General features: G+C 35.6%; 1 protein-coding gene across 2 annotated transcripts; it reads right to left on the reverse strand.

The window, feature by feature from the left end:
- On the reverse strand, positions 1-9487 carry LOC119634134 (CD109 antigen-like). 2 transcript variants are annotated; one of them, XM_038028090.1, is made up of 8 exons: positions 9410-9487; positions 7722-8972; positions 7403-7664; positions 7075-7342; positions 4174-4342; positions 1420-2494; positions 852-1361; positions 1-782 (listed from the first exon to the last, which is right to left on the reverse strand). In XM_038028090.1, exons 1-8 carry the CDS (start codon positions 9466-9468, stop codon positions 240-242), a joined length of 4137 nt encoding a protein of 1378 aa, XP_037884018.1. In that variant the 5' UTR covers positions 9469-9487; the 3' UTR covers positions 1-239. The 2 variants fall into 2 exon arrangements, with proteins under 2 accessions (XP_037884018.1, XP_037884017.1); XM_038028089.1 differs by lacking the exon at positions 4174-4342 and adding an exon at positions 4500-4692.
- Positions 9488-12721: the final 3234 nt, after the last annotated feature.

Below are 12721 nucleotides of genomic sequence, written 5' to 3' on the forward strand. Positions count from 1 at the left end.
CCAGAGATAAATTCTAAGACTAAAGTCTTACAGCACTAGCACCTAAGGCTTTTGGCTTTTATTAAAAAGGTCTACCGCACTTGAGATCCAATCATTTTATAATTTCAACCCTTTCTACTAAATTCTTTCCATTTCACTTTAAACCAAGTAATTATTATCCTTCCCCTACTTATGTATCGGTAGCATCAATTTGGAACTTTATCTATTAAGTGGAAACAAATTATAATTATACAATAATTTCATTTACATGCAGTTCCACAATCATCTCCCTCGCAAATATCACACAACGAAGATTCAATTCGATAATATTCGGTTCCACGGTATGCACTATTGTAATAATCATACAGAGTGACGGGAACTGGTTTCTGCTTAGCAACAGCAAAAGCTTTGTCTGCCACAATAGTAACACATACTTGTTCATCTTCCACTAAGCCATCAAGGTAAACGATCACTTTTGTATCAGAGCTTTCGGTATCGATGCGTTGAACACGGTCGGCAGCAAGTATATCGTTCAACTTCTCACTGTCGGCGACATAACCAGACGGTAGAGCAACTTCCATGACAGCCATATTCGATTCGTTGATTTCATCGTCAACAGCCGGTTGGTAATTTGCGCAAATATTAATCTGCAGCTGTTGCGATGGCAAAATTTTCGGCTTAATGTCTAGTTTGAATCCAGGTCTATCGTCTTTGGTTGCCAAGTTGTATTGATACGAAAGTTGAATTAACGAAGAACCAGCACCTTCAGCTTCCAAACTTAATGAACGCGTGGATTTCGGTAACTGCGAGGGAAGAGTGATATAAAAGTAAAGTTTACAAGTAGTTCGTCTGCTTGAATTAATTGTTCTTACCACGTGCGTTTGGAGGACCAATGAGTTGTCTTTGTTCACCTCAAACCTATGTTGGGTAAGTTCTTTCTTTCCCTCGTCAAAAGCTTTGAATGTTATCGACATTTTGCTGTTTCCAGTAATTGAAAATTTCTTAGAGAATTTAATAAGTGCCTCAAGACCTACTACAGTGTTTTGAGTAGAGTCGAAACCACCATTACTGTTACGTTGACCGATTAACCACTTGATAATTGGTAAAATTTGGTTAATGGGTTCCGTGTCAACCAAAGTTTGTAACGCATAGGCAGTGATTTCAATATCATTGTGGTTCGCACTAGTCCACCATTTGAAACCGTTTTCTTCCTTGGCTTCTGCCTGTAGCTTTTCCAGCACTCTATCCGCAGCCGTATGATTGGCTTTATGCAAAGCAACTGCAGCTATAGATAGAGCGTAAGAATTCTTTTCATTCTCCAGTTGGCTTACTACGTATTCGAGACATTTTTCAATCTGCTTTTGATAAAGCTCCGCGTATTTCTATTGAGAATAAAAATTTTAATTTAGTTTTGCTTTGGGTAGGTATTCGTAAACATACTTCATTTTCTAGGAAGGCCAACAGCACATAAGCATTGAATCCAACGTCATTCTGATGAGTTGGACTGAAGAGATGACCAGTTTGCTTAAATTGGCCGCTTTTCTCCTGGTTAGCAATTAGGAAGTCGAAAGCTTGTTGGATAACTTTTTCATCAATGGTCGTGTATTTAGTTGCCTGGATAAAGGAACGAGCCACATAAGCGGTTAACCAAGTATTCGGCGTGCTTCTATCTTCGCCAAAAGCGCTATATGCACCGCTTCTGTGTTTATAGGTCAACTCACGTTGATAACCAATTTCTAAGAAGTTTTTAGCTTTGCTCGCTACATTTGGCATATCAATCTGCAAGGCTTCCAAGTAATGTAAGACCAATATGTTGGGCACGAAGTTAACCATATTCTGCTCACCACAACCGTAGGGCTTACGTACAAGCTCGTTAAGTCTGTTCATAGTAGGACCCAAGAGATCACCAACAACAGAGAATTCCACATATTCAGAATCTTTAACAGCCTCCGGGGGTATATCGACTTCTAGGGAAGCTTTGTGTGGCTCCTCCAAATTTAAGAAAAGGGCTTGATTTTCGTATTGGGTGACACCCTCAGCTTCTACTTTCAGTTTTTTATGTATAGCGTCCCCTGCCAACTGAGATGCAGCGCTAATTTTCAATTCTATATCTGCTACTACGGCTGGACGTATCATAAAGGATACGCTTTCTCCGCTATTCGGAGGTACCGATACCCGTTTCATTCTCTTTTGCGTGCTCAAAATGGATTCTTCAATTTCATTGGACACTTCGGTGAAATCGTACTCCTTGTCGGTATTGTCCATAGTGATTTCTGCATCCAATGTTTTATCCATGTAGTTGAAAATAATAACTGGTATCGCAATAACTTCGCCCCTTTTTACAGAATATGGCAAATTTACATCGATGAAGAATGGTTGAAATACATTAATTTTGAACGGTTTCTCGGTCATACCTAAACCAGTTTTCTCGTTCACTGCAAAAGCGGTAATTACCCAAGAAGTTATTGTATCTGGTATGGATTTTGTGACTGTTGCACTGGTCATATTATCGTTACTGGGAAAAAGAATAGAAATGGCATTTACAAAAATCTGAGCAAAATCAAATATAAGCTGAAGAATCGAAGTGAAGTTCTATACCAACAAATACATTATTTAGTAATCGATCGTTAGTAGTTACGAAAGGCATGCCATATGGTATTTAGTATAAAGCATTTAAGGTATATAAAATTGTTCATGAAACTAACTTTTTGACTTTTAATATAAAAGGTCTTGTGTATTCTAGCGCAGTCCTCTGCGTTCGTTTGGCAATATTCCGAAAAGGTTTGTTTGAGAGAACCCGACTAAAAGAAGTTTCTAGACGTAACATCTAGTGCGACAAGGAGCTAGGGAATTGTTTTTATGAACTTTCGAAATACGAACAAACGTATCGCGTCGTGTATGTAAAGGTATAAATATATGTAGATGAAAACCAATTTACGCAATGGAGACAAGTACATAAGTGCATAATGCATTTTTTTTACTTAATTGAATTGGCGTTGTTCGCACTTATATTTAAATCATATATAAATACATTATTTATCACATCCTCAATATTATGAACCGATAACCATTTATACCTATCAACCTACCCAACCCTCTTCTTGTCTCTAAGCAGGCGAGAGTAGAAGTAAAAAGCTGAAACCAGTCACAATCCAAGACCATTTCCACTCATAATAATGCAGTGAATGCGTGCTTCGTTATTAATTAACAACAACAATTAAGTGAATTAGTTCGCTTTTTCCCTTGCAAGTTCACGTCTTTGCGAACTGAAAAGACTATATTTTATACTATAAGTATAAAAAAAAAATTTTTTATAGACAAATATAGTACACATTTTGCTCTCTCTTAAAGCGTTGTTTAATACACTTTGTACTACATACCCTCCCGGCCCTTATACACGCACACTCTCACTTACGTTATTTGTTTTATAGTTCATTATTCTTACCCAAGACATAAAGTTCTTTCTTTATGACCAGTTTTGCATGTCAGTAATGTGGACTGTTTTTAGAAGACTATTAATTAGTAGTAAATTTACCACCGAATCCGACCATCTTAACCGAATCGACGCAAGTTTATGTATAATCATTTCTTGTGATAAAATTATGCAGTGCGCTTATAATACGTGGGCATATTCGCATACTTGATTTTGATTTCTGAGAAGGTATTTTTTAATCTTTCTCTAAAGTAACGGAAGAAATGAAGAGACATGCATTTGACGTCGTTAAGTGCGCAAGACACTTGGCTTTAAAAATTCGCGAAATGTATCAAGATTATTAATATCTCTAATTGCATACCCTACCGAGTTGCTGAGGTTTTAGGAATTGTTTTGAAAAACCAATGGATTAACAATATACGTGAAGTTCATCCTCCATAATCCTCCATTCCTTTTCAACACTACTGACACATAGTGAAGATGAGAATGAGACATTGACGAGTAATTGCGTAAAAGTCCGGCAAAGTCAATAAAAATAATTTCAATATCCCGTCGGTTACCCATACATGCTAATGTTATGAGCATGAAGTAAATTTACTTAAATTCTCTTTCGGAAATGAACAAATGGATGAAATTTTTTGAAACATACAACATCAGATGCCAAATTAGTTGCAAATCGGTTCAAGGTTTGCAATAGCCTCGTTTAGCAATCGTTCAGTGGTGTAAATTGAAAACAATATTGTGTAGAAGAAAACACATACTTTTCTAAATAATCAAATAACCACACATCACTAAAGTCTTGTCGAACTTTAATCTGCTCTGTGGCAAAATCGTCCAAGTCATCGGGTGTGATCGTTAAAAACTGTAACTCATTGCCGTCCAGATTCTCAAAAAGAAAGGCAGGCGTGGCGTCGTAAATTATTCCCATCACTAGAAAATATTATTATTATTATATACAATATTAGAAAGTTAATTAGGAAAACATTGTTATTAGAGTTAACTCAAAAGCTGGGTATTAATTAGTATGCATTAGTATGCAAGATGGATTAAGTAGTTGTAAGTGCAGTCGAATGAATGCAAAACGAACCTAAAATTCAAAGCAGACCATAACCAAATTTCTCGAAAATTTATACGTATATTTACGTTGGACGCTGCCTGAGGAACAAACTCGCATTTAACGCAGCTGCTATCGACTTCATCTACGCCTTCGGCATCATCGTCTTCACTTTCACTTAGTTCTTCTTCTAATTCATAATGTGAATCCCCTTTTCTAAGACGGGCTGTAAAATGATTTATATAAATCAAAATCTGCTAAAAACTATTTATCCCTACATTCTAGACAGCATCTTCTCAGCATTTCAATATCGCTGCACTCTTTTCTTTTTGTTTATAGGGAATAAATACAAAAATATATATTGTCGTACTTCCTACTCCTACCCGTGATTTTATATTTTGCAAAAAGAGAAGAATTTATATTTGAAGATAATCCAAGAATCGATCTACATGTTGACGTTCTCGAGAGCATCGGTCAGCCAGAATATTGTGCAGAACTGTGAACATCTGAAAAGTACGCTGGATGTACTAGAATGTCACATTTAACGACTTGAAGTGTTTCGTTGACTTTTCCCAGCATCGTTTTCAATTTCCACTCAATTGCAAAGGTTGCAAATGGCTCTCTTCGCCTTTTTTTCGTAACTTAGTGCACCGGTCTGAGAGGAATTATTGTCAGATCTTCTTAAAATGTTTGGATTTACATACCCACCAACAAAAACAAGCTAACTAATTCAAACATCCAATATTAAAATGGAAATAGGCCTCAAGTAATTAGAAAACAGAAAGTCTTATTATAACCTACACCACTTGTAGTAGAAAGGTATGTGAAGTTTGTACGGGTGTATGCAACATCCAGAAGGACTTAAGATAGACCCAGTTTTTATTACACGGGTTGACTCGATTTAAATTTGTCTGCTCATCTGTCTGTCTTGTTTTTTTTGTGTTCATCCTAGCGGCCGCAACTTTTAACATATTTTGATGAAATTTGGTAAGCTGAGGTATTTAGGCCAAAGGATGAGTGCTATTGAAAACAGTTAGGATCGGAACACTTTTCGACAACTTTCCATAAAATCCCTTATCTCAAACGGGCGTAAAATAAATAATTGTACGATTGAGCACCGCGTTTAGTACGTTCGCGGACGTGTATGCTATAGCATACATTTTCATTGTGATGCAAAATGACATGAATAAAGTTGCAATTTTAAAATCCATTTTTTTTTATTTAATTTTATGTAATCCTAAGGTTCTTTTATTTATGTTGCTTCCGTCTCTGTATATTTATAAATTTACTTAGAGCATCTTTAAATTTTTAACATACACTGGAAAGAGACCAAATTCTCTCATTGTGCCGTTCTCTCGTGTTTTCTCTTATATGAATGCTACACCATTCACATCATCCCAGTTGAAAAAGGTCTTTTATATTATCGTGAATCCTATCGTATTCGTTGCTAATATTGATTGAAATCTGATCTTGTAACTACCAATAAAAAATATATTCCATCAAATCTATCCTATGGCTACTCTTGTGGTAAAGGGTATAATAGTTAGTGCGGTCGTATGTAACACGCAGAAGAGCTTAAAATAGACCCACCTTTTAGAATACCGATAGATTCAGAATCATAATCTGAATTGATCTAAGCCTATCTGACCGTGTGTCCGCCTATTGTCTGTCCATGTAAATTTGTGTTCAAGTTGCAGCGCTCAATTTTTTAGATATTTCGATGAAATTTATTACATTGACACGCTTCGACTCAAGGACGAACGCTGTTGAAAATGGTTCGGATCGTCCAACTTTTTCGACACCTCCCCATATAACGCCCTATTCTGAGAAGTCGGTATAAGAAAACAATTTTCAAAATTTCTAAGCAAAAGTGCCTAAGTAGTAGTAGTAGTTGCTTATTCTAAAGTGGTATGGAAACTTTGCGTCGGCTGGGACAAGGTTTGAACCCCCATATAACGAAAATTAAAGTTCAGACATCATAATAGTAATTTATTATAAAGAATTTAAATGTACCGAATTTAGACCTTCTCAGCCTATCTTTTGGAGGATTTTCACGAAAATTGATCCTTTGTAAAGTAAAAGGGTCTAAGTTTTAAGAAGTGGTGATGGAATTTGACTCATAATATTATAGCAATCTCATACAAAATTAGGCTCCAAAAAATTTGGACCATCTACAACTATTTTTGGATCCTGCCCTATGTAAGGATTAAACTTATACTACAATAGGTTGAGTTTTGGGCACGCTTCCCCATTAATACGCATATGAAAAATTTGCCTTTATATAGCAACAAGATATAATTTTTGTGTTCCAAAGTAAAAATAAGAATTGTGTTAGACAACGTGGTATAGGTTATTTAAGGGTCGGCATTGCCCGACCATCATGTTCTTAATTGTTTTAAAATAAAGTGACTGTCATTTTGTGCACGTCACTGAAATTTTCACTACCCGCGAACATGTTAACGGCCCACTATAATGTTTTTACTTTAATTTAACTTAATTAACTTCTCTATACAATAAGTAATCCAGCATCGATCGAGCAAGAACAATTGATTCTATGTTTGAATATGTTGTGGAGTCAAAATTAATAATTCGTTTGTATGCAACTTACATTCATATGGAAAGTGGGCATTCGTCATGACCACTAAGCCAGACCTCTCACCCGGGTATGTGTAAATACTGTTTTGATAATGTTTGTCTACAGGTTTGAGGCTATGCAAATTTTTTAGAACTGCATCGAATTCAAGATCATTGCCAGATTTCAGAAGCAACATACTTTGATCTACTCCCAATAAACCGATATAAGAGTTCGGATCAGCTTTAATTTCCAAAGAAACGTCCTGACCAGGCTTTGCTTGTAAGGGGCCCGTTATTTTAACCTGCAACAATTTTTAAATATTGTTGACATGAAAAAATTTTAAAACAACACTTAAACTTACTTTGTTTTCAAACTCCGACAGAAATTCGAGTGTGATCTCCTGAAATTTCAAATCGAATTCATCCACATAATAAACAAATACGTTAGCTCTTGGCATCATTTCGAATGTAGCTCGAAAAGTAATTTTATAAAATTGTTGAGGCCTCGGCAAAGAAATGTTAGCTATTTGCAATATGGCACCACGGCCTACAACAGCATATATCAAATGTTTCATAACATTGGGCGCCTTAACAGCTATCGACACGTATTCATCTAAACGGGGCCTAGGAGGACGGGTAAGTAAACAAAGGGTTTATTTTTGTTTTTATTTGTAAACTTACTTTATAGTCTCCAACTCAAGGGTTAACTGGGATACCAACTTAGTATTTTTTACACTAGCTGCCCTTACGCTAATACTTGGCATATGCTTGATTTCCTCAGCAAATATAAGTTCAGGCCAATAAAACCCATCGTTTTGAAAGCTAGTTTTAAATATGGCCACACCATGTTCGTCTAAATTTGCCTTCCAAATTTTGGGATCTTCACCTGCTCTCCTTGTATTGTAAAATTTGAGAAGAACAGGAGCTTTGGTGTCCTGGACTGGTTTGCCATTTAAATATTTAATAACTACTTTCACTTCAATCGTTTGATTAATTTCAAATTCCCTCATCATATCGGAAACTTCAATTCTATATGGAGAGCGATGAAGATTTATTTTGACTGTAGTATTTTGCCTATTTCCAGTTAGCTCTTCTTCCACCACTGCGAATACATTCAGTTCTCCAACGAATCGGTTCGGAACAATTAAATTTAAATCTTTTTTTAAATCAAATTCCACATGACCTTTGCCATTGACGTCTATAGTTTTCTCCAAATCTACGGGCGATAAATGAACAGTAGCCTTACCCTTGACTGATTTGCCATAAGTGTATTTTGCACGTACGGTTATTTTTAAAGAGCTTTCAGTTATGGCCATATCCGTAACAGCATCAATATCCACGCTGAATTTGGGCAACACATACTTTGCCACTTCAAATTCCTTCGTTTTTTCTATATGATCGCTTAAACTAACTTCAATTGTCCACAAACCCAAAACGGGCTGTTCGGTAAGTTGTAATTTATCACTAAAAACGCCTTTAATTAGTTGAGCATTTTTAATAACTTTTATGAGGTTATTTGCTGCATCTTTAATGGCAACTGCTAAAGGTTGGTCCGATTTGAGCGGTCGAAGATTTTCATCCAAAACTAGAATGCGATATTGCACTAAATCTCCCGGCTTATACATGGCTTTATCCGTTTGTATGTAAAGATTGGGTATGATGTATTCCACGGATAAGTATGTAGTGTTTTCAAAGAATAACCCTCTGATACCTTTGGAGACAAGTTGATATATGCCTTTCTTTAATTCAGGGACATTGAAATCAATTCTCTTATTTTCGTTTGGAGACAATTCAATACATTTTGAATGATTATACGATGGGCCAGAAATGCCTATGTTAAAAGTAGCAGATTGCCTAGCATCGTGTAAAGTAACACTAATGGAATATTTGCGATTTGAATATATACTGCCGGAGGCCACTATAGAGTAAATTCTGAAAAAAAAGATTGGAATTAAAAAATAAAAAGTCAATGTAAACTAAAGAGAAAGACATGCACATGATGCATCCACAACTGACTTTCAGGTAATTTTAAGTGTAGCTGTAAAATGCCGCCAATACGACCACTGATCGATCCGCATTTAACAAAGTATATGTGGAGGATTTTTCCAAGTCAACTCGTATAAGACGTTACCTTTTGTAGTCATCCTCTTAGACGAAGGCACGCTTATACTAAAACAGCTGGTAGGTTAAACTTCAAATATAATAAGTGTAGTAACTATCTAAAGACAAATACAAAATCTCATCAAAGCAGAGGTATATATTGTACTTCCTAGATAACGCAGCAACAATGAACAATAAAGAAAAACCCGTAATTCACTATCAACAAATTGCAGAGAATCATGGTGAAGAAGAAATGCAAGCACACTTACCCATTTGCGTTCACAACCCATAGCATATGCAAAAGAATATACATTCGATTTTGCCACATTTTGTTTTAGTTTAGCACTTTTATTTATACAATTTTTATTTTTTATTTATTTTCATAAGATCGCGGTCGCACACTTAACTTTAAATTATTTCTACACAGAGTAGCAGTGCATCGTAAACTAATTTAGTTTCTTCAATGCTCAGCTTAATATCGTCTTCCATTATGTTTTAATTGTAGAACTTTTCTCTTTAATTCTATCTCTTTGCCTAGTTATCTCTTGTCTTAAGATTCTCTTTATAATTCATAGTGCAAATACAGATAAGATAACCGATGATCGATCTCGTTTTTTATTGGGATTTAGAAATAGTTCGGGAAAACGTATTAATTTACTATTTATAACACGTAAACACACTATAGAGGGACTCGCTTTACCACTAAATACCATGCACTACCATGCACTTCGGTTAATACAGTCATTCAGATGACGAGCTTTTCAACATAAGCCTTTGTATTGGAAGAAAGAGGTCGAAGAAGTTGTCCGATTGTCATTCCCATGATTCTAAATCGCTTTCAAACGCGTTCGTCTTTGGGCGAAAACATTTCGGTGTACAGAAATTCATCAAAATATTTCGAAAATTGCGACCTGTATGTCGAACACAAGAAAGCAACACCGACAGATGGATGGAGAGACAAGAGTAAATCGATTCAGACGCACTTTCTGAATAAAATGTGGTTCTATGCCAATTCCTTCTACATGTTGCATACATCCTCACACAAGTGTATCACAAGTGATGTAGGATAAAAAAACTCTTCACAGCAAATAACTTCTTAATGAATGAAACAAAACCGCCCTAAGCCCGGAACAATAGTTTGAACTGATTTTTCGCGTGTGTACATACGAATGGACACTAATGTGCATGTCTTATTAGGGCGTAGAATTATGCTTCCCTTGGTTTCTCTATGATGTGCACTCTGCTTCATCCGCGTCGTAAGGCGCAAAATCATTTCTGCTGTGTTCGCAGATCGCCATTTTGAAGATATTTTAAGGCAATTTGATACATTGGAGTCTTTCAGCCCAAGAGCGAACCATAAGTGCAGTTTCAATCAATCCATTTTTACAGACCACTCTCATCATAACGCCCTATTTTGAAAAAGTTGTGGGTTGAAAAGGATTTTCAAATTTTGTGATAAAAATCCCTGCGATATAGTTTGTTGGTATACTGAGTTGGTAGGAACAATCAATAAACAATCGATAATTTTTAGAATCCCATCCCAACCTGGCTAGAAGGTGCAATTTTCATTTCAATTGATCCGTAATAGTAATTTGATATAAAAATTCACTTGCTACGTTTTCGATCTACAGATCAATTTTTCAAAATCTTTTTAAGGTTTCTTTTTCACGAAAACAAAACCTTCATATTGTCACAAGGTACAGGTCTTAACATTTCGCGAGAAAAACAAATGAAAAACTGTGTTACGTAAGTTTCTAAATGGTAATCAATGGGCAGCCGAAATTTAATATTTAGTATTTAACAGATTGCTTGACTACAACGTTTTGATAAAAAAAATTTTACCAGATATATTCTAGTATAGTGTGGTTTATCATTAACTACTACTTTCCTATCTTTCCTACTAAATATCAATGCTGTGCCGAAAGAACAACTTATCTTTCGATCGTATCCAAGAATTCACTTATTTTTTATGTATCATCTCGACAATTACATGCACAATAAATTATCGATGAAAACTGGCTAGATAGTTTCTGGATGCGGAAAATGATGATATCTTGATCATTTGCATATTGCTCTGCCTCTGCCCCAGTGAATGTTTCGTTTATCTGAAGCAATTCATAATGAAGCACACCACAGTTTTGTCGTCAATATAATGCATTCTTCTTTGAACATCAGGTGCAATCTAAACATCTAAATATTAATTATTTAAAGTAATTTACGGTAGCTTTAACAGTACTTTGTATCTGCAGTTTAACCGATTTTCAAAAAGTATTCGTGCACAGAACCGGTACCTACCATTCACAAACTTTAAAATATTTTCAAAGCATAGTTGTTTTCTTCTTCGTTTTAATTTCTTTTTCTTCTTCGTTTTAGTTCGCACGACCCTTACTCACGTTGGTTTGTAAGAGGCGTGTAATTCAAAACAAATCTTCGCTAGTGTCACGTGCTAATATTCTAACAACTTTGAACGTTTAGTTCGCGTGAATCTTTAGCTAGAATGGATCAATGTGTAAATTATCTTTGAGATCGATAACGGAAATTTTCTCCCATTGCCACCTGCAATTTTATAAGGTTTGATAGCACTCTTCTTAGCTGAAGCTGTTCGTTCAACACCACTTCGTGGAGGCATCGTACAAATCTTTCGAAACAAAGGCATTTTCAACAGCATTCGCCATTAGCTTGCAGCTGACACAGAACAGTGTGCGCACAGTTATTAACCGGGAAACAGGCTCCAATTGAATTTAACCCATATCTTCTTATCATAAATGTTGTAGGGTATAATTAGCAATTTAAAAGCTTTGATAAATGCTGTCTTAACAGTTGATTAGAAGACAAAGCAAACTCTCGTAAGCGAATCACTATAGAAGGTTTCACAAATGCTGTCTTAACAGCTAGTGAGAGAGCAAAGCAAAAAGTGCTTTGTGTTACTTTGGTGTTCTAAAAATTCATCGCATTTAACGCTAAACATAATGAATTTGATATCATCCGAATATTTATTCTTCTTTTCTTAAATGAATCTTTTCTGATAATATTTATGAAATTATATTGTGTTTCCTTCTTTATTTGTTTATATTTTTGAACCGTACATAAATCATTTCTTCTTAACTTTCTTCACAAATATCAAGCGACGGAGATTTGATTTGATAATATTCGGTTGCACGATATTCACTATTATAATAGTCGTATAAAGTGATGGGAACCGGCTTCTGTTTGTCTACAGCAAAAGCTCTATCTGCTATAATATTCAAACGCTTCTTTTCCCCTTCTACTAAGCCGTTGAAATATACAATAACCTTTGTATCACAGTTCTCGGTGTCCACCCGCTGAACACGCTCAACAGCAAGTATATCATCAAATTTCTCATTGTCAGCAATATAACCGGACGGTAGAGAAACTTCCATGACAGCCATATTGGATTCCAAGATCATATCACTAACATGAGGTTCATAGCTAGCGCATACTTCAATCTGCAATTGTTGCGACGGTAAAATTTTTGGTTTAATATCGAGTTTAAAACTGGGCTTATCATCTTTAGTTGCCAAGTTGTATTGATACGAAAGTTGAATTAACGAAGAACCAGC

Source organism: Glossina fuscipes, unplaced genomic scaffold (genome assembly GCF_014805625.2).
Source record: "Glossina fuscipes isolate IAEA_lab_2018 unplaced genomic scaffold, Yale_Gfus_2 2, whole genome shotgun sequence".
NCBI classification, from domain to species: Eukaryota; Metazoa; Arthropoda; class Insecta; order Diptera; family Glossinidae; genus Glossina; species Glossina fuscipes.